The sequence below is a fragment of the Caretta caretta genome, chromosome 3 (genome assembly GCF_965140235.1).
Source record: "Caretta caretta isolate rCarCar2 chromosome 3, rCarCar1.hap1, whole genome shotgun sequence".
Taxonomy (NCBI): domain Eukaryota; kingdom Metazoa; phylum Chordata; order Testudines; family Cheloniidae; genus Caretta; species Caretta caretta.
Window position 1 is genome coordinate 148,751,970 of NC_134208.1, and position 22,285 is coordinate 148,774,254.

Below are 22,285 nucleotides of genomic sequence, written 5' to 3' on the forward strand. Positions count from 1 at the left end.
CACAGTTTTCAGGTGCAGTCTCCTCACCGGCCTCCACAAAGCAGCCCATGACTCTCCACACTGACACCAGTGACAGGCAGTGCTTAGGAGCTATGGTTCCTCTGTCCCTACATCTCCTGCTGGAGTAAGCCCTTTCGCATGCTGGGAGCCCAGCACAGGTTGCAGATACCTCCTCCCCTGAGCTGTGGTTTCCTTACGGCACAGCCTCAGCAGACTGAATAGTGGGCATTGGGTCAGGGACAGGATCTGGCCCCCTGTGCGTACAAATACGCTAGTGCCCAGAGATGGTGTCAGTGTTGCATGTTGTACTCGTTATGGCTGCTCGGGGACCCCACACCCTTCAGGTGTTTAAAGGCCTCCAAAGTTAATCTAGTGGCACTATTCCAAAGGAGATCTTATATCCCTCCTCCCCCAGCTCCACAACCTTCTGGTTCAGGAGGCTGGAGAAATCTTCTCCTCAAAGCTCCTCAGCACTGCTCTGATTCCAGCTTGGCCATAGAGAGAGGCCCCTATAATGAAGACTGAAGCCTGGGTATCTCACATGATAGGGTAGAGCCTACCAGCCTGGGGATCTGGGGTGTGGGCAGGGAATGAGGGAGCAGCAGAGCTGGGTTTTGAATCCATGTCTTCCACACAATGACGTTGGCCTATGTAAGCTGAACCTCCCTTTCTTACCTCCCCATGGGTGGGAGTTTTCCTCCATCCTTTGGTGTGAGATCTCTCCCCATTTCCCCTCCCACTGCCCATAGTTAGGCTAGACAGACTCATAACCCATCTCGCTCTCCTAGTGTGCAGTTTGGGGACCCTGCCATTACCACACAGCCCCTCTCTCTACCACTCTGAGGATGCCCATAGCAGAAGCAAACCCTTCTCCAGGCTGACCTGAGACACAGGTGCCCCTTTCCTGCACCTGAGGCTGCAGGACCCAGCTGCATCCCTGCGGGGTGCTCTGGTCCCTCTTTGCTCATTGAGCTGTAGCCCAAGTTGTAACACTGCCTTTCTGTCTTGGGGGAAATAGGATTGAGGACCCCCCAGCAGGCTCCATGGGTTAGAGGGTCTCTCTGAGGTACAGCATGAGAATCAGGTATTAGAGGGGCTATGGGGAAGCTCCTCTGGCAAAGATTTAGGGTGGACTTGGGCAGAAGAGAGAAAACCACCAGCAAAGGGCTCTGCTTGTGGGCTTGTTAGGCTCCATGCTGGTTCTGGTATTTTATTTGATAAAGTTACATCATCCATCAGTGTATTAAAAAAAATAATCTTCCTTGTAAAGCCCTAATCTCCTCTCCCTCTAGCCCCTTTGCCTGCTCTGCCTCATTCCCACGCAGGAGCCCGCCCTTCCACCTGGGGCTCTAGCTCCTTTACTTTGGCTGTGGCATGGCCTCTGTGGACCCTGCCTGAATACGACATAGCAAGGCTGTGGGGCAGTGGTGAGAAACAGGGAAACTCTCCCACCCTTGTTTGAGGCATGGTGTCTAGCCCTATGCTGTCCTTGGCAGGGAGGGGGTGAATGATCTGTCAACGGTGATTGGACTGGACCAGCCAGGAGATTACCTAGATCTGTAGTTAAATGTCCCATTCCCTCTGCTGTGTTTTAGGGATCAGGACAGGTGTGCTTCCTACTGAAAGGTGCACCAATGGCTGCTGAGCAGGTAGGGCTACCTTTCTGTTCCTCAGGGCAATCCAAAACTTTAATCTGCCCCTGCATCCTGTAGAGAGAGCCTCGCCCTCACTTTGTATTGAAAGGTGCTACAATGGCTGGTTTTAGCTTACTCCCAGCTCTGTGCCTGGGAGAGGCAGTCAGGAACTGGGAGCTGGACTACTTCTGAACCAACCAGAGCTTACTTCCAGCCTCCTCCAAATTCAATTCCACCTGCAGGGGCATGTGGTAGGGACCAGCCCAGTCCTCCAGAACACTGGAGGGGAGATGGCTGTGTTTTTAACACATCTGGCTCTCCCCCTCAGCGAGTGGGGAAGCAGAAGCATGTGTTGGGGTGCGGAAGGAGCTTTGTGCATTACTAGTAGAAGACACACAAACCAGTTTGGTAAAGGGGGAAAAGACAGATGGATCAGCAGCAGCAAGGTACAAAACACTCTCACAAGAAGGGACATGGTATCAGGGCAAAATGGGCTCTCAAGCCACCTCTGGAGTCTCTCCCAACCAGCTCACAGCACCTCAAGGCTATGGAGGGAGCCCGTTTGCTCACTCCTTTGGACTGTGCAGTTGGAACAGACAAACTATGGCCACCAGAAAGAGCTGGGAGCCCCACAGCACTACAGAAGGGCAGACACAGAGCCCAACAGCTCCAGAAGCCCTAGCCCCATTGTGAACAGTAGGCCAAAGATGGCACTAGTGTCAGCACTAGGAATTACCAAGCATCCAGGGGCCTGGCAGAGTTTGAGTTTCTCAGAGGGTCATGCCCCTCTTCTGCTCTGCCATGATCAGTCTCATTTCTAGCGTGGTTTAGTATAAGATGGTACCAATGTCTTCTGGTGCTAGCTGACAAAGTCAGTGTGCTGCTGTTTCCAGTAGTGGGCTGTTTGGACGCAGCCCTTGCTCTGGACTCCTAGGTGCGCCTGGTTGATGGAGATGGATTAGATCCAGGACAGGCTGGTCACACCCTGTTCGAGAGTTCTGTTTTCAAATACGAATTCGCTGCCTTGTGGAAACCCCCTCCCCACTGATTCACAGACCAGGTTATTCCAAAGACCTTTAGTACTTTGGAGATACCCAACCAGAATGACTCCCAGGGCGTAGTTTGAAGGGTTCATTGGCATGACTGCCTGGCAGGGCCCCACTCTAAGAGTGCCAGAGTCCTCACAGCTCTGTTGTCTTCCTGGGTTCTACCATGACTGTATTTAACATGCCCACTTGACATTCTTGTTCCTGGAGCTTCCTTGCAGCCTGTGAGGGGCTTTGGTACCAGTTTGACCTCTGACGCCCTCTCTGCCGGTTCCGCAGCATTAACAGTATGGTCACCAGGACCAGCGCAGCTGTGAGTATCCCAAACACCAGCACGGTCACCAGCTGGGACTTACTCAACCCTGCGTCCCGCTGGGTCACCACCTCTTTCACAGAAATTTTCAACAGCCCTCCCCCACTGGCTCTCTCGCTGTGGTTGGCAACCCGCCTCCCAGTAACCACAGTCCTGACTGGCTCGGGCTGCGTGACCCAGAGATGCTCGCTGGTTGTGCTTTTCACAGCACCATTGTTCTCCCTGTTAGCAGGCAGGTAGAAGGTGACCCAGGTCGGTTCCGGAGTGGAGACCTCACACGTTTTGCCAGTAAAACCGTCAGGACACAAGCAGTCAAAATCATTGATGCGATCATAACACTTTGCCCCATTTTTGCATGGGCGGCTGGCACAGTCGTCAATGTTGATGGTGCAGAAACGGCCTTCGAAGCCCACCTGGCACTGGCAGGAAAAGCGGTTCAAGCCATCATGGCAGGTGGCACCGTTGGCACAGGGACGCATCAGGCAGTCATCTACATCATTCTCACAGAGGGCACCAATAAAGCCGGCCAGGCACTTGCAGGTGAAGTTCCTAGCAAAGCCGTTCTCGTCCTGGCACTGGCCACCATTCCTGCATGGAAACCTGCAGGCAGAGAGCAGGAACAGATCACAGGCCTGGATAGGACATAGCTCTAGCCCCAGATAGACTTGCATTCTCAGGGTGAAATGCACTCATGGGCTTAAGTGGTGCCTAGGCCTTGTGCTTGGTCTCTGCACAAGAGGGAATTCCGCCCTCAAGCGGGGGAGAGAAAAGGGCAGGTGTTTGGGTCCCTGTACACAGAGGGGAAAAAGGCCGCCAAAGATGTCTCTATGGACGTACACAGACACACCTGGAGCCCAGCTACGTCCCACCCTTCTAGAGAGTGTGGCCAAGTCACTGGCCAATCCCACATCAGGAAAAGCCTAAAGCCAAACCTTACAAAGGAGAAGGCTGACTCCCAGTAAGTTTCCCTGAGTGCAAAGCAGAGGCAGGGTCACTGCGTTAACCGTGAGTGACTGGAATCTCCTCTGATCACAGCTCAGACTCCATCCACTGTGGGAGCTGCCATTACAGTTAGCTAAACCAAAGCTCCCCTAAAGACTAGGAAGATTTTGGCTTTGTGCCATAAACAAGGAAATCCACAGCTAATGATCCAAGCTGGGCTATTGATTGATAGAGTAGGAGCTGGAGCTAATGCCTTATGTAATCTCCACCTGCCCTGCCGCTCTCTCTCACCCTGCCTTCTCACATGGCCCTGTCTTCCGCTCACAGTCCTTCCCATGGAAGCCCTCAGGACACAGGCAGGAATACTCCCCGTCCCCGTCATAGACGCACTCGGCCCCGTTCTGGCAGGGGAGCTCATGTTCACAGATGTGTACGTCTGAGGAGAGAGAAAGGGGAGGCATTTGGTAAGCTGAGCTGGTGCCAACAAGAACTGTCAACCCCACCCCAAAGGGAAAAGATGAATCATGAGCTGCAGCTTCCCTCAGTCCCAGCAGCATGGCTTTTACACAGAACTCACTGGGGTACAACTCAGTCAGTTCCCTGTCATTGCCTCAGGCACTGGAGCACCTCAGTGCCGCCTGTGGCATACAGTAGTTTAGCCTTCTGAGGGCTGTAAAACTTTGGTCTAATTCTGGTGGTTGGGCTTGGAGTGGGGGTGGCTGAGCAGGGTTTAATGGCCTGTGGTATAGAGGGGTCAGACAGTTTGGATAAGCTGGTGGTCCCATCTGGCCTTAAACTCTTCAGCGACAGCTCTCAACGCACTTTTACATTGTTCTATATGGCAGGGAAAGCGAGATGCAGCGAAGGGAAGGCCCTTAGCTGCCCTGTGGCTCTGAGTGCCGTAGAATAACTGCGTACTGCATTCTGAACACCCTCCAGCCTGAAGCGCAGAACCCCGAGACCCCTAGCTGGAGGGCAGATTAGCTATGCCACGAAGCTGCTTCATCACTCACTTCCATTTGAAGTGGACAGAATGAGTGGCTCCCACCCAGCTGGCTGCCAAAGGCAGAAAGTGTGGATGGAAATAGAAAGCACTGTCAGCAGACCCAACAGTGAGGGAAAGCCAGTGAATACCATTAACGCCACTGCCTCAGGCCCATCAGTGTCACAGCATCAGGGGCCCTGCAAACTGGGAATCAGAGCCCAGCAGCCTGACCACCTTCTGTAGAAAGGAAAAGGGATGGGCCAAATCTCTGACAGAAAGGTAAGACCCCAGCCTCCCATGCAAGCATCACAATGAGAAAACACTGGTCACCTAAACAGCAACATCAACCTTTCATTTAGGGAATGTGTGCTGGGCTCCTGCCCTAATCGTGAAAGAGTAAAAAATAGAATCTCATGGGGATACGCTCAGGCAGCTGGATTGACACCTGGTGCCTCGAATCCCTGTGCCCTCCACATTCCCCTCCCTTGCTTTGCAGGGCACTTGGACCCTCCCCCCCACCACATTTTCCCCACCTGGAGATCTTTATTGTAAACAAGTTACCAGTCACTGAACCCTTTGCTGAAGCAAGCTGATTCCTGTCCAGCTGGTGGGACCTACCTTTGTCACAGAACTTGCCAGCCCAGCTATTGTGACAGATGCATTGCCAAGGCTGATGGCATGTACCATGGAGACAGCCCGGCATCCGCACACACTCCTCGCAGTACTCTCCTTCCCAGCCTGGATCGCACCTGCAAGAGGATACAGGAGGGTCAGTCCGAGCACAGCAGCCTCCCCAATAGCAGCACAGTATGGACAAGAAGTGGATTATGCGATGGCTTACGTAAGCCTATCTTCACACACCGTCCTGCGCTTGCTATAGGTGTGTGGGGTGCTTGGAAAGTCTTCTCTCAAAGCGCCCCCAGGAGGCAGAAAATTGCTTCTTCTGGGGAGCCCATCAAGGCCAAGGGAGGAGGCAAAGATGACAGATCCTGGGCATGTCTACACTCTAATCATGAGGTGTAATTGTAGCTGGTGTAGATGTACCCAAGCAAGCTTTATTGTAGCCAGCTTGGGTCCCAGAAGCAGTGAAGCCGGGGCAGTGCCGGCAGCGTAAGTATTCCTGGAACCGTGGGTAATTCCTCTACAGCTAGCCCATCACGCCGCAGCATCACTTAAAGCTAGCTCTGGTAAGTCCACTGAGCTGCGATCACACCCGTGACTGCAGCGTAAACATATGCCTGGTCTGGTAACGTGGCTGTAGTGACATTGTGTGCGTACATGTCGACCGCTACTACCGCATTTATTTTCTCCCATAAAAGCTGGAGTAGCAGCACTCAGCACATGCTTTCACACACTTCAGCATCAAAGCCCTTTCCCAACATTTAATGCCTTACTCCTCCCAAGGGATGGAGGTAAATATTATCTGCATTTTACAGATGTGGGAATTGAGGCAGAGAAGAAAAGATTTACCCAACAAGGCTACATAGGGTGGCAGAGGCAGAGCCAGTAACAGAACCCCAGACATTTGGCTAACAGCCTTGATTTTAATTGCTAGTCCACATTGTCCTCCTCCCAGTAATCTGCTCTGTATTCAGGTATCAAATTAGACAGAAAGAAAATGCCTGTACCCTTCCAGCCAAGCTAAAGGGCAGGTGGCAGGCACCATCAGGGATGCAGAATTCCCCCCAGGGCCCCGTAGCTTTGTACATTTTGTTGCTTTCTTTTTACTAGTATAATGTGTCCATTTCCTTCCTGCAACAAAGCTACCAGCTCAACTCACCCCCTCCTCTCTGGCTCTGGCATTGCAGCAACTTTTGCCTCAGTTTCCCCTCACTGTCCTTTGGCCTACTCCAGCTATAAGATTGGTCTGACCAGAGGGCGAGGACAATTTGAAAATTCCTGCCCTTCCCAGGGCCATAGAGTCCTTTACCAAAGAACAAAAGAAATATCAACAAAACCAAATCTTCAGCCCTCAGCTGGCTGCCTCTTCCTCACAAGTGTGCCTCATCTCTTACAGATTGTCCCCATACCTTGTCAGATTCCTGTGCCTTGAACAGCCCACTGTCCAGGGAGCAGCACATTCCTTCCTCCCTTCCCTCCCTCAGGGGTTCTGGCAGGCTATAACGCCTCAGGGTCCCTGTCTCCCGTCAGGCTTCCAGCTCACTCCTGCAGTAGCCAACCAGCCTGCCCTGCTTCTCAGCCTCCTATCAGGCTGCTTCCTAGAGCAGAAACTTTCTACCTCCTCTCCTCTGGGTCTCTCCTCCCCAGCTGGGCTCACCCAGCTCTTTATAGAAACAAGCCCTGCTCTTCCCCCAGCGGGGCTTTATCTCTAATTATGCGTGGCCTACCCTCCAAGTATGAGCAGGCAGGTTAATTGGTCTCTCAGTCCCATATTAACCCTTGCCCAGCACATGTGGGATGAACACCCCATCACACTTCCTGAATTGTGGGACTCAAGGCACTGCACAATAATCCAGATGTGAAGCCATGTACAGTATGCCAGATGGGATCCATGTATAGTATTACCTTATTCTACAAGCTCACCATAAGAATGTGATGGAGAAACCAGTCACTGCAGTACACAGCAGCATTCTGGACCTAACAGGACAGTGGGCATTGATTGTAAGTGTTCCCTGATTGGACAGTGCCCGACTCCCCAATGGGGAAAGAAGAGACTATGTGTCCGAGAAAGAGAGCACCCGGATTAAAGTAGAACTGAGCTGAGGTGACAGAGCAGGGAAGATATAAGAATCGGACTCAAAACGTATCACAGAATTAAACCTCACAAACTCAATGCAGCGCCTACAATCCCAATAGGCTCCAGCAAGATAGCAGGAGCTCTGAGCTTCTCCACATCTGGGCAATGAAAGTCCGGACAGAGGCAGCCAGAGCTAGCACAGGCTAGCCAGAGTGTCTCTCTGAGAACCAGATGATGGGGAGAAGAGGCTGCCAAGCTGTAGGAGGGTTCAGAGAACAAGGGTGACCTGAAAAGGGAAGGCAGTAGCTAACACCTCTGTAACCACCTCAATAACAGGCAGCAAGACCACCATCCTGACTAGCACAGCACCCTTGACTTGCCCTTGCCACCTCTTGTGCCCCAAACCAGCCAGGGGCAGCGAGTTACATGGGTCTGTGGTGCCGGGCTCCAGGAATATTCAAGGCCAGGGGCCCAGCTCCACCAATGTTTGGAGCCAGGTCTCTTCCCCGGCCTGGCCCCTGCCTGCCACCCCCCCGCGTGCCTCCCCCCGGGCCCCAGAGCGTCCCTGCCTGATTGAAAGCTGGGGGCTGCCCTGCCGCTCTGCGCTGCTCTCCCTCACCTGCCCTGCCGGCTGCTGCTGCTGCCTGAGGCTAGGTTACAGCACAAGAGCAGGCCTGCGGCAGCTGGCTGCTGCTGCACCTGAGGAGGTGCACACATTATTGGCAGCCCAGCCCTCCCCTCCCCCGGCACCCACCGGGAGGTGACCCAGAGTGGGTTTCCAGCCGGGATACGTCTGGACCTCATTCACCTGAGCAGCTGCTAGGGCTTCCTTGAGTGTCTGACCCTGTGATCCTGCCCTGCAGGACTATGGTGTGGGGCAGGAGGTTGCAGCAGGGGAGGAAGCCACATGTGATGGCAGCTCCCTCCCCCTCCAGCAACCACCTACCACAGGGGAGATGAGGGGGCTTCCTGGACCTGAGCAGCTGGGGCTTGGGTGAGTGTTGTGACACCCTTCCCCCCCCCCCCCCCCGCCCACAGTCACTGTTCCTGCCCCATGCTGGGCAAGTGGCAGCCCCATCCCCCACCCCCAGTGAGGCTACAGTGAGGGGCAGTACCAGTGGAGGAGAGGGTTGGGGGGAGTCCTCCTCCCTGGCCCTAGCCCCAAGGCAGCCTGTCTGCACCCCAAGCTCCTCAGCCTCAGCCCTGCCCCATCCCAGAGCCCTCACCATCCTGCACCCCAACCCTCAGTCCCAGCCCTGAGCCCCCTCCTGCACCAGCCCATCCCCCGCACCCAAACTCCCTCTCAGAGCCCATCCCCTGCACCCACTCCTCCTGCCCCAACCCCTCCCCTGCATCCCAACTCCCTCCCAGAGCCCACCTTCTGCCCCAGCCTAGAGCCCGCACCCAAACGCCCTCCCAGACCCTTAGGGAGGTGGGGCGGGGGAGGGGAGCATGACTTGAACCTGTTCTGGGCACCACCAAAAATTATACAAACCTGCCACCCCTGAAACCAGCCACATCACTGTCTTAGAGGCCATCACTACAGAACTGAGCCACAGTGGGTTCCCCCATTCCCACCTGCAACAAGTAGCACAGAGAGAGTACGGCTCCAGTGACACTGTTATAACTGAACCCTAAGCCAGGATTCTAGCTAATGCTGCTCTTTCTGTTGTGGGTGTCAACGCTATTGTGGCCTTCTGTTATCATGTATGTTATGTGTTCTGCAAGTACCCACATTGCACACCCACAGGAAGACAATCTCTGCCCCAAAGAGCTCAGAGTCTAAAGCAGCTTACAATTAACCTTTTCCTGCTGTCTGGGTGGCTATCGTTCTCTGTCTAGGATACCCATCACTGTAATATCTAAGCCCTGAGGATCCCTAGTGTCTCTCACATTGCTGTGCTGCCTATCAGACTGCTGTTGAGATTATAGGGGCCACTTTGCCTCTGCAGAACTGTGCAAGTTTGTTGGCTTCAGGTGGGATCTAAAGGCATTGAAGCAAAGCCCACAACCCTTTCCCACAACGAGGGTGGTCCATCCAGTTGGCTGGAGTATGTGACTCTTGGACCCTGGGGCCTGAGATCTGGATGAGTTGAGTAGGATGAGTCCCTTTGCGTTCTTTGACCTAGGAAAGGGTTTGGATGTCCCAGGGAAACAGTGCATGGAGCGAGAGATCAGCTGTCCCAGGAATGGTTAAAGTTGAAATGCACCCACACTGGAATTCCAGACACCATACCTGCACTTGCCGTCCTGGTCACAGCAGCCGTGGGCCAAGTTACAGTGCTCACTGCAGTCATCACCTGCAGGACAGGGCAGAGAGTGGGAGTTAGTGCACAAGGAGGTCAGAAAAGCAAGCATAAACCAGTGCATGCAAGCCCCAGGGTTCCAGAACTGCTCATGCCAAGGGCCCCTATTAGGTCAGATCTATCCACGCTGAGGGCCCTGGGGCGATATACCCCTTTTATCTTGCAAGTGCTCACTTCCCCCTCCTTCATTTATCTCTGACTGCCCCTCATTATGTCACTACCGCACTGGGTGTGAGGGCTTTACAAGAGACCATCTGCACAGGGAAGGATCAGACAGTGAGGAGCAGGTGCACAGAAACAGGTAGTACTTGTATGACAACAGCATTTTGGGACCCCAATCAAGAATTAGGGGCACTGGTGTGCTAGGTGCTGTATAAACAAGACAATCCCTGCTCCAGAGAGCTCACAATCTAGGGCTGTGACAAGACACAGCAGGTAGGTGGCTGAAACACTGCGTCTTTGTTCAGAAAACTAACAATGTGCTTGAAAATTACATATTGGGATCATGTCCTTCACCCTGTCTGTGGCACTTTCCTAAGACTGTGGCTGTTCTGGGAGGGAATATGTATTACTTGTGGGTTTACAGCACCCAGCCCAATAGGGACTCATCCTACTGGGGCCTCCAGGTGCTACTATAATATAATAAATAATAATGATAGTAAAGTCTAGGATTAGCTTCCGAGCAGAAATGTGAGGAGCTTAAGGGCCTTGAGAAGGATTCCTTCTATTCTAAAGATTCTAAACATTTGTGTCCTTTGGGAAAAGCCAAGTTTCCCCAAGATGTGAGATGAGTGAGGCTGGACTGGCACCGTCTCAGTCCCCAGCAGGGCCTCTATCCCTAGGGCTGCAGATGCTCTCAGAGTGCTATGCTGCGAGGCTCTGCCAAGGCCAGGCTCTGAGTAACAATCCCTCACTCTATTGCAGAGAGGAAGGCAAGAGTGGGGCATTATTACCTGACAGGTGTCAAGTTCTGTTTATTTATTTAAAGGCCCCAAAGGCTGTAACTGAGCCATGGCCTGACCGCGCTGCTCCTCCTCCCCACCACTGGCCTCCTTTCTTCAGTCAGGTGTCTCCTTTCATCTCCAGCCCTCTTCCCTCCTGTTCATTGCTCTCTGCCTCTCCCTCTCGGGTCACCTGCTCTCTTCTTCCTATTCACTGATTATCACTGAGACATGGCTTTCCAGGGCTCAGAAGTGGCCATTAGACTCAGTCCAGAGCGCTCAGTCCCACATAGTCTTGTGGCTGGGACAAGCTGGGGGAGCTCCACTCCCCATCATTGTTACTCTTAGGCTTTGAGAGCCAGGGGCAAGAACAAAGCAAACAGCTTCTCATCCTGCCCCCTGTCCAGCAGGTGTCACTGCACACCTGAAACATGGGCTGGAGTCAGACAAAGAGAGCAGGAAGAGAGACCTGCATGGGGTAGGAATGGGAGAGCAGAAGCAAATATCAGGAAATTGGACCTCTTATCTCGGGGACTGAGCCTTCTTCAGCCCCCATCTTGGAGATGGAGGACTGGTAGCTGATTGAGTCCATCTCCCCTTGGCCTGTGCTGAATCTCGAATCCCATCAGCAGAGCTTATATCAGGCTGCCAGCAAAAGAGACTTTTGGAACATGAGAAGTCAGAGGGGATGGCGTGTTCTCCTCACTGTATCCTAACGGCCTTCACTGCAAGCAGGAGGCAGACTCCCTCTGGCCCAGACCAAGACCAGAAACTCCCATAATGTGCCATGGCTAATCTGGAGCAGCATGAGGGGCCAATTCAGCCTGTGGCTGAGTACTATCTTGTTTCATGTCTATAAGCACTCTGCAATGGTGGGTGCTTTGTGGCTTCACCACTTAACTGGGGCAAATTCAGGATCCAAGTTGGAGTTTTGCACTCCTCCTGCCTTTCCCTGCCTCTTGGAACTTTTGTGTCCATTACCATAATCCAGCCATTTTTATAGAAAGTGAGTGAGCTCCCTATGCAGCCCAAGGGAGTCCTACCCTCTGTCCCTTTGGGCATTGCCTAGCACTGCACTGATATAACACTTCTGGAAAGCAGCCAGTCATGCACAGTACGCCTACTGGCTAAGCAGAGCCGCTGCTCTCATCTGTCGGATCAGCTTCCTTTTGCTGGACAACAGTGATGTGAGGAGACTTCAGGAGCACTAAAGTGGGTTTGGAAGGATGGACACAGGAGAAAGACACATGTCTACTGAGTCCCACCTTGGGCAAGATGGTGATGGGCCAAGAGGATCCAAACCAAGGACATGAGCTGAAGACAGAAACTTCTAAGCATGGTCAATGTGGCCCCACCGAGATGAACACCTACAGAGACATAAAGAGAACAGTCAGAAAAACCCTACACCCACCCCCCTGCAGCCTTGTTGGGTTGCTTCACACATCCCTTTCTCCCCATCATCCTATTTCTCTAAGTTCACATGCATTTTTACAAGGATTGTCCACTTGTCACATTCTCACTACATCTCTCCACCAGGTCTTTCTGGGCTACCTCCTCTCATGGGGACAACCAGCGCTCCAGGGTCCAAACAGCCTCCTTTAAATGTATAAAGCAGAATTATATCTGTGTACTGTATATAATGACTAAGGATATTAAACTGGAGCCCATCCATGTATCTCAGCCTTCCCCTCCAGCAACCCCACTTCCCCAGCATAGGGGAACCATCCCCATTTTTATTCAATACTGAGATCACCCACATGACTCTACCAATGCATCTTAACTGCAGTCTGAATGGACAGGTGACACTCTCTGAGGTGCAGCTCAGGCTGTGCTGAGGAGATTGCTTCTCAGTCCTCACTGCCTCTGCAATCAGTGCAGCCAACTGCACTCAGATGTGGAGCTGGCGACTTTATGTCCTCTCACTAGACTCTGAGCTGCAGCTAGCAAACCTAATAAAGCTGATGGCTAAGCAGGGAAATTGCTTCTGTCTCTGCCAGACTCAAAAGGGGGAGGGAGGAAAATAAATCCCTCCAACTCTGGCAGGCGGTCAGTACTGCCAGGAGCAACATTTGCAGGACATGGGAGTGGGGTAAAGGCCCCTAGATTTGGGGTTAAAGCTTAAAGAAGCAAAAGCAAAGATTCCCTTCCTAATTAACTGTAGTTCATTCTTTCCTGTTTCTCCTGTCTTCCTGCAGCGTCACTGGTAGCTCCAATGTTTCTGAGGCCATTTATTTTCCATCCACTGCTTGCCCTCCTGGAGCAGCACTACTACTTCCCAAAAAGGCCTTGTTCCTTCATAGCTTTCTGGGGCACATTGGGACTGTTATGGGCAGGCAATTGACACAATAGGGAAAGAAATATAACCAGATCAGAAGGGCCAGGCAATTTTCCTAGGAGAATTTCCTAGGGTGGCTTGCAAGCAATGCAGTGCTGGGCTGAGCTAATGCTTGGATGGGAGACTTCCTAGGATTCAGGCAGCGGACAGACTCTTCAGGAAGTGACACTGGTACCTCAGCAGCGGGCTGGTCTGAGTCTGGACTGTCCTGTTGTCTTAGAGGTACGGTGCTGCTAGAAGCATCATTCAAATGAGTTGCAGAACAAAGATTCTAACCACCTGTGGCCATTACAAGTCCCATGGCACTTCTGATTAGCCTGACCAAATTCCACCACAGATAATTACATTCTACCTCCCTGAATTCCCCCTTGCAGTTTACATTTGGGCACAGGATTCTCCTTCACTTCCTGTCCTAAAGTGCTATGTAGTGTTGGTGTGAGCTGTTGAACAGCTGCTGCATTTCAGGCGACGGTGAAGTGATTCCTGTGAATCTTATAAAATAATTTAGGGATTATGATTGAACAGTTGGCAGCCTGCTCCTCCGGGGCCATTAGGAGCTGAGCCTCATACCACATGTCATTGAAAAGGTCATTTTCCCTTAGATTTCTCATGAAGTGTCCCAGTTTGAGGCATGACCATCAAAATGTGGACATTATTCCCAACGCTGTACCTGCAGCTCAGGTAGAACCTTCCAGCACTAGTGGGGAGGCAGCATGCAAAGACCGTGCGAGCCTTTGGGATTAAAGGCTCTAAATAAACATAAGGTGTTCTGACAATGCAAAGGCAGTATGAGCAGTATTTGGACTGGGGCTAGGTCTTTATTCCAAGCCCTAGGTCACTCTCATGAACTGAAGGAACTTTCTCCTTTCAATACTGTACTCATGTATTTATTAGGCTTGCTGAGTAGGGATTCTGTGGGCTACCAGATCAGCGGGTTCTGGGTGAATTGGTGGATGGGGGGATTGGTGGCTGAGGGTTACTGGGGGGGTTGGTGGCTGGGGTTTCCAGGGGCTATGACTTACACCTCTAAGCTCCACTCCCCACCTAGAGCTGCCCTCCTGACCTCTCTGCTTCCTTAGCATTGACTTCACAGACACACGAGTTTGCTCACTAGGCGAGCGTCACACTTTGGAGGTGGGGGCGCAGGGGCTCCCTACAGCTCTCTCTTTTCTGGGAGAGGGAGCTAAGCTAAACTAAACTAGCTGTAAATGAAGGCAGAGCACAAAGTGGATCAGCTGAAAAAAGCAACCACCTCAGAGCAAAGTAGGAGAATTGTCCCCTGCCCCCAGATGCTGTTGGAGGGGATGGCCCTGAATCTCTCTCTGGCACACCCTGATATTGCTCAAGCTCCAGGTTCTGGCTCTTTGAGGCCAGGGCCCGATCTCCCCTGGGCAGCAAGGAGTGTGCAGGGGGTGGTGCCCCTTGGGGTGCACCCCTCGAGGTTCAGTGCTTTGGGGAGAGGAGCACTGTCAGCCCTGCCTAGCCCCCTGACTCCTGTGCACTCAGGCGGGGTCTCTGCATCCAGCCTGACCCCCAGCCCAGAACGGCCCTGCCCCGCGGGATGGAGCGAGAAGAGAGGGACCTGGGAGCCAGGTCTCCGGGACCGCTGCAGACGCCTCCATTCCTCCCCCCGAGCCAGCTGCAAGGGGCTCGCTTAGTGCAGACACGTGCTGCCCCCGCCTCACCTCAGCCACATCCCCCTCCCCAGGAGCCCGGCCCGGCAGGGGGCGCCTCCCCTCCGCCCGCCAGCCAGCAAAGGCCGCCGGGCACCGAGAGCCTGGACTCCAGCTGGCGGTGGGGCAGCACCTCTGCCGGCTCCTGCCCTCCGCGCAGCTGCCTGCTCGCCTCCTCCGTAGGCAGCCGGATCCTCTCTCCCTCCCTCCCCTCGCGGCCCCGCACCCAGCCCACCGCCCCCTACTCCTTCCCCAGCCCGCAGGCCGCCCCCTGATCTCCCCCGCCGGTCCTGCCCGCCTCCCGCCTCCTCACCTCGGCGATCGCAGCGGCTCCTTTGGCTCCCGGGGTCTAACTCGGGGAGCGGCGGAGGGGGGCTGCCATGCCCGGCCCGGCCCGGCTGCGGGGGGTTCGGGAGGCGCAGGGCTGCGGAGCTGCTGCGAGGCTCCCCGCTCCGGCTGCTCCTTCCGCCGCTGCCGTGCGCTCAGGCCGGCTGCCAGGGGCTGCGTGTGGCTGCACATCCCTGCGCCCTCCCCGGGACATGCCGCCTCCCGCAGCCCGACGGCGAGCGGGAGCCAGGAAACCCAGAGCCCCCAGCCGCAGGCAGCCCCCTGCCCTGCCCCGCCCCACTCACCTCTCACCTGCTCCAGCCCGATTGGCAGCTGGGAAGCCGCCTCTGCCTGAGCCGAGAGCTGGGCTGACGCCTCCCTGCCCCCTCCCAGGAGATCTTCCCCCTCCGGCCTCCCCCGCAGAATCTGCCCCAAGGTTTTTGTCCCTGTGCTTGCTCACCTAGGGGGTGGGGGGCAGCCACACACCACTGCAAAGCAGGAGCAGGGGAGAGGAGGAGGGAGGAGAGTGCCCTGTTACAGAGCCAGAGCCCCCTAGCTCTGTCCCAGTCCTGGGGGGAGGATCCCCCTGTGATCTGGAATGGCACTGGAGCCCTCTAGGGTCTGCCCAGGAAACACTGAAAGGGAGTGCAGGGCTGAATAGACAACCCCTTCCCACTGATGGGGTGCTACCGTCCCATATGAGTGAGGAGAGGAAGTGGGGAATGACGTCAGGTGGGGAAGGATACAAGGAATGAAAAGCCAAGGAAGGAGAAACCACTGGGTGCCAGGAACCAGTCCCAAGGGCTGGAGAAACAGACGTGAAACAAGGAGAAACCCCCAGGACAACTCTTGCAGGATGCTGGTCAGTGGTCATGGAGATTTTAACTACACACATATTGCTTGGCAGCCAGCCAAAATCTGCTTCATGGAGACTGACCAGCAGAGACACCAACCCAGGCTTCCTGCTGAGAATGGAAGATGAGAACCAAGGACTGCAAGCAGCTTCAGATCCACATGGAGAATGGGGCAAGAGACTCCCCTAACACAGCAGGGTCTTGGCTTCTCTGGCATTTCTCTCCTTCTCCCAGTGGCACTAGCACCAGTACGGCTCCAGCAACGGGAGCAACATTGGGAGTCCTTGTGTGAATCAACCACACAAAGATGCCACATTTTAATCACTGCATTATCTAGGCCTGCCTTGATCAAGTCTTCCTGCTCACACTTGCTGCTTTTTTCTACATACCTTTTCATACATCAGTGCTCATTTCCGCCATTATCAATCATCTCTTGAAAAATGTCTCCATCTTCTATTTTGATGTTTATATTGAAAGTACATGCAAAATTATCTGAATTAAGTAAAAGCTCCTCCTTCAGCCCCTTCCTGTCTAGTTTAAAGGCTGCCCTGCAAGCTCTTCCAGTTTTCACCCCAAGGGATAGTCCATTGCTTAAAGCAGAGACAGAGTAATTCTGACAGTCACCTCCCATCAGAAAAGCAATCTGAATGCTCTGTGAATCCCAGCCCTCCTCTTCATACCATCCACAAGCCATTAATTGATCTCCAGTAACCAACTTCTTCTTCTCCATCCACTCAAGATGGCAAGGATCTCCAGGAAGCTTACTGGTGTGTCAGTCCCATCTTCAGTCAGCTGACTGCTTGTGTCTGCGTGTGCGTGTATAACAAGGATCTTTATGTGTGGTGACAAGGACTCCTGGGGAGCATCTGATTGTTTGTTCTGTCTGCATCTCCAAACCAACTTGCCTCTCTAAAAACTCTACGTTTCCTTGCTCCTCCAGAACCTTCCATTACATGGATAAGCTCTAAGCCCTTAAGAGATCACTTGGAGAGGTACTGGTACCCCAAAGCTTTCTTCATCAGACATAGACAGAAGAGCTAGTCCTCTGCAAGGCCTCTCTCCAACCCAGGAAGGCACCTTCCTGTCTATTGCTGTGTAACATCCAAAGGCCCTGGCAAGTTTCACTCTTCAGCATTACCAATCTGCTCCACCACCTGCCCACTTTCTCCTCTTCCCCTCACCTCTTGCCCAGAGTTTGCCACTTCCTACCACTCCAGAACTGCATCAGTTAACAAAAGCACACAGCCACTAATTCCGCGCTCCCTGTCTCCCAATCCTCCCAAATCACCATATCCACGCTCATCACATCTGACTACCTTCTCTCAGGCCCTGTCCTCTCCACTCTGGCTCTCTCTGCCAGCACTATGATCATCCATTCATTTCTTGGCAGCTCTATCCCTACCACACTCATAGCTGCAGTGCTCCTCAAGAAATCACTTTTGACCCCACTGCTGTCAAGTGTGGCCCCAGATCAAATGTACTCTTCAAAGCAAAATACTGTTGAAAATCATCTCTGCAACACCCTTAGTGCCCACAGCATCCTTGGTCCATTTCAATTTGAACTCCAGAGCACTGAAAGCACCCTCCTCAGGCACTCTCCTCCTCCCCTCTGTTGTCTAGGGCTCCCTCACACTTGACCTCAGTGTCGCGTTTGACATGGGCTACACATCCCTCTTGGACTTCAGGCTGGCGTCTCTGCTCCCTCCCTACCTGGGATCTCACCTGTCTCTATAACTGTGCCTCATATGTCTGTCATACAAGACACCATTCTCTTCTCTGTCCACCCCTTCCAACTTGGGCACATCATTTCACTTACCTCAACTATTGCTTTTATGCTAATCACCCTCAACTCCCTCTCCTTGCATCTCCCTCCCCTTTTGTCACACACGGTGACACCTGGCTCTTAACTTGCTCCACTCAAACATCAACAAGACAGACACCTTCCCTCTTGGATAGAGAAGGATGCTCAGCTGTAACCACAATTCAACCACCTCCCTTCTCACTGGTCTCTTTTCTCCTCTTGGCCCTAAGTTCCCCTAGTCTCTGAGCAAACTGTTGCACCTCAATCTATCTTCTAGACCTTCTTTGCTGAATCGCTCCCTTCACAAGTCAGGTGCATGAGCACCCATTTCCATGGTCTCCAGAGGCCCCTCAGATCCATACCTCAGTCTCTTCAGGATGCTTCAGCCATCTGCTCAGATGTGCATGGAACAGAACTGCTTCAGCTCTATCCTGGGAGGCCTTCACTGGTTCTCCATCTTCTGCAAAGTCACTAGCCTCATCTTTGTAGTAGTAGTTGTATTATCATAGCGCCTAGGAGACCTAGTAATGGAAGGCACTGTTCTTCAAGGCCCTTTGTGTTCCGACTCAGTCTACAAGTGTGACCCTACCTCTCTTGATACTAGGCATTACAGTAAAGGGGAGCAGTAAGGAGGAGAGTACATCTCCCCTTCCTCTGCTAAAAGCAGAAGGAGAGCTCTCCCTCCCTGGCTGGCACTGCTAAAAGAACAGGAAGAACTCCCTTGCTGTTCAATCTTCTTTGACCATTGCCCAATATCCCCACTTGCTCCCTCTGCTCTGCCAAGCCCAGGCAGCGCCTGGCACTGCTAGCACCTTTGCTATGGAGCTTAGGCTGCTCACCTCCCTCCCTCCTCCTCCTTCAAATGGTACTGCCTGCACCAGCTTCCTTGGACACTACCCTGGTGTAGCAGGCGCTTGCTATTACTCACTCTTCGCATCTCTCCCTGTTCCCTGTCCTCACCTGTTCTCACATGCTCTTATTGTGATATTGCCCTTGGACTGACTGCTGGGCATTGCGAGGCCACTATGGGAACAGGGTCCCATACAATTACGTTGTATTTTTCTTAGTTTGAGTGATAAGGACCTCTGAGTGCCAGTGGCATTGTGTGTGCTGCTGGACTGAGTGTGCGTGTTATGTATTTGTGTAGCCGTGGTGGCGTCAGTGTGTGTGTCTGCTCTGACAGAGTGAATGTGTGTGTACCCATATAATGAGAAGCACTCCATGTTAAGATCAGCGTGTGCATGTACATACAACTCACCAGGATCTGTAAGAGGGGGAGATGGGCTTAGATTGCAGTAAGTAATACAGGACCCAGGGTTTTCCATTCTGTTCCTCTCAAGCGTGAGAGCCGTGGCACTGAGTGAGTGCCATCTGGGTACATGAGGTGACACTTGGTCACTGGAGATATAAACTCACAGGCAGTAGGGTAGGGAACAGAAATCATTTCAATAACTGAGAGAGGAAAAAATGGGTGAATTTAAACAAATGACACTTTTCCTTTCACTTTTTAACCATGGTCCTTGTATGATTCTTACAGAGAGTAAGAGATGGGGAGAAGGGAGGTAAAGAAAGTGGGGGAAGGGGACAGAGGGGAAAAAGGAGTGGGAGAACACCTGCAGCTTCTTGTCTAGCACTAGGGGCTCAGAGTGAAACTTTCCCAGGAGTGCAGGGTTCTCAACCTTCCCCTGCTGAATCCTTGGTCTAGGACTTGCTATAACAATGTCCAATTCTTTGAGACCTAGTCAGGAAAGACAACTCTTTCTGCAGCCCCTGAGACTGGAGATTGGGATTCCTGCCCCCTAGCTCAGGCTTAGATCCTGCTCTGCTCGCCTCTGATCACTGCTACACCATCCCCAGTGGCTTCTCACATTGAACAGCTGCTGGGTCAGAATTAGGAAGGATTTTTTTTCTAGCCATAAGAATCTGTCCAGAGATTTTCCCCTGTTCAAGGAAATCCCACAAAGTGGGAACCTGGGGTTGGAATGGGGTGACCTGTCACTCCTTTGGCACGTGCCAGCTAAACAGCCCTCCCAGGCCACACTTCCAAAGTGCTATCACCACTCACATACAGCCAGAAAAATTACCTGTCAAAACCAGCTGGACCTGCTTCCCTTTCTTTTGCTGTCTGGAGCCTGTTCCTTGGAGGCAACTGGACATCAGGGGCATGAAGCAGATGCTGGGCTGAGGGAACAGGTGATGCTGTGGCTTCCCCTCCACTGGGGAAACTTTCTCCGAAGCAAAGAGAGAAACACTTTTCTGTGCAGAAGCCCAGTGAAACTCACCCCTTCCTGCCCCCTCTAATACCTCCAGGCCAGGAGACAGGGGAGAAGCGGAAACCAGCTGGAGAGAGACCACAAAAGCCACTGAGCTGCCAACTCAATTTATCATCCCATAGCTTGGCTCTCACTCCAGGTCAATCACACACACACACTGCACAGCATAGCACAGCACCAGGCGGGGGGCTATATATTAAAACAAATGTTCTCTCCCTCCCCCTCGCTTTTCCCATTCCACCCTGGCCCACAACAAACACCCGCAGCCCGCTGGCCCTGCGGCAATGTAACCCAACCCCCCTGCCATTGTTCCCCCTTCCCCAAGGTCTATATTTGACTCTGCAGCAGCAGCACGTGTCTGTGTCTGTGTGTGTGCGTGCACGCGCACGCGCCGATATTTGTTCAGAGCCTCATTCCCCAGATGCCCGGGATTGCTTAGAAATAGCTTCCATGGGCAGCAGGGATATGAGCGTGAGTGTGTGTACTGGGGAGGTGGGGGTGGCAGAAACAGGAGAGAGGGTTAAGGGCAAAGGTGAAACAGCTTCTGGCTCTTCCTGGGTAATTTTCACCATGTCAACAATCTGTCACCCTGTGGAGAGTGGCTGTGTTGAAATACAACTATGCACACACCCGACAAGTGTGGTTGGGACCTGGAGCAGATCCTGGGAAGAGGAAGAATGGGAAAGGCCTAAGTGATAGTACTAACTCCCTCACGCTGCCTGCCCTTCCTCAGCCTGCTCTGGTGGTCGTCCTCCGATGGTACAAATGGAGTTCAGTCTCCAAGGCCCTTTCAGTCCTTTGGCCTCGCTGCTGAGGCTGCCACTGAGGACAAGCAAAGGGGCAACTAATGCCATTAGCAATGGTGGGTTTGTGGTATGCACACTGGCATAAGAGGAACTGGGCTGGGACACCCCCTGGCTCAGCTCTGCATTCTCTGCTATCTTAACCCCCCCGGGCCACCTAATGCTACATTTTCAGTACCCCAAAGTCCTTGGGGATGCTGTTCAAACCCAGTGCCAGATTCTCTCCGACCTTGACATCCCGGTTGCCATTGCCTAGACTCAGCACCAGACTCATTAGTTCATGGGACTTCACATCACTTTTGGCCCTTCCAGATGGCACTTCTATTTACCCTCTTGTGCCATACAAGAACAAGGGTGGGGACATTCCAATTAAATGGAAAGGCAGTATATTTAAAATTAATAAAAGGTAACCCTTTTCCACACAGAACATAAATAACCTGTTGGGGCCTATTACAGGAGTGGGTGGCTGAGGTTCTATGGTCTGCAATGTGCTGTAAGTCAGACCAGATAATCATGATGGTCCCTTATGGCCTTAAAGTTTATGTGTCTATAACCCCTGGAACTCGCTGCCACAAGATATCAAGACAATGAGCTCAGTGGAACTCAGAAAAGGATCGGACATTTACATGGACAATGAGAACAACCAGGGCAATGATAATAAGGATATAAAAAATAGTTCCAGGAGGGATACAAACCCTCCAGCTCCTGGGCTCTTAAGCCACTCTCTAGTTCAGAGTCATTAGGAAGAAGCAGTTTATATATGCTGGTTATTCCATAAATGTTCACTAGGGATTCTTGTACCTTCCCCAGAAGCATGAGGTACTGGCCACTGTTGGAGACAGGATTCTGGACTTGGGGCAAATCCATCCATGCAGTTGCATAGGTGCCAGCATCTGAATGGAGGGGAGGCAACTTGCAATTCCCATATTCAGAAGTTCTTTGGGCCAATGGTGATTAAGTTGCACCCCTGCTTGAATGGCCCCACAGGGCTTTGTAGGGGTGTAGAATCACCAAAAGTGAAGATCCGTTCAAGCCGTATCCAATCCTCCCTCCTCTGGCCTGCCCATGCCCTGCCTCTTGTCTGCCCTGCACCAGGCAAAGGGGTCTCCTGTGCTGGGGTTATTCCTTCTGGGGTTTATGTCTGCTCTCTGGACTCCATGCTGTAGCTTGGCTGGTGCAAGGGGCTCCAGGGTGAAAACTAACTGGGCCCTAGATGGACCTGTGGGCAGATCCAGTATGGCAGTTCCTACGAACAAACCTGCTTGCTCAATACTGGGTAGCCTCAACCCTTGCTAGAATGAGCTGGAGTGAAGGACTGGGTCATAGGTCATTTTGGGAGGGGCAGGGCCCCAGA

The 22,285-nt window shown here is 52.8% G+C and overlaps 1 protein-coding gene across 4 annotated transcripts; it reads right to left on the reverse strand.

The window, feature by feature from the left end:
• Positions 1-1,168: 1,168 nt before the first annotated feature.
• DLK2 (delta like non-canonical Notch ligand 2) lies at positions 1,169-20,372 on the reverse strand. 4 transcript variants are annotated; one of them, XM_048843585.2, is made up of 6 exons: positions 19,940-20,372; positions 12,131-12,232; positions 9,855-9,918; positions 5,539-5,669; positions 4,227-4,371; positions 1,169-3,593 (listed from the first exon to the last, which is right to left on the reverse strand). In XM_048843585.2, the coding sequence occupies exons 1-6, from the start codon at positions 20,019-20,021 to the stop codon at positions 2,816-2,818; spliced, it is 1,302 nt and encodes a 433-aa protein (XP_048699542.1). In that variant the 5' UTR covers positions 20,022-20,372; the 3' UTR covers positions 1,169-2,815. The 4 variants fall into 4 exon arrangements, with proteins under 4 accessions (XP_048699542.1, XP_074983113.1, XP_048699544.1 ...); XM_075127012.1 differs by lacking the exon at positions 19,940-20,372 and adding an exon at positions 15,661-15,758; XM_048843587.2 differs by lacking the exon at positions 19,940-20,372 and adding an exon at positions 15,506-15,526.
• Between the last annotated feature and the right edge of the window lie 1,913 nt (positions 20,373-22,285).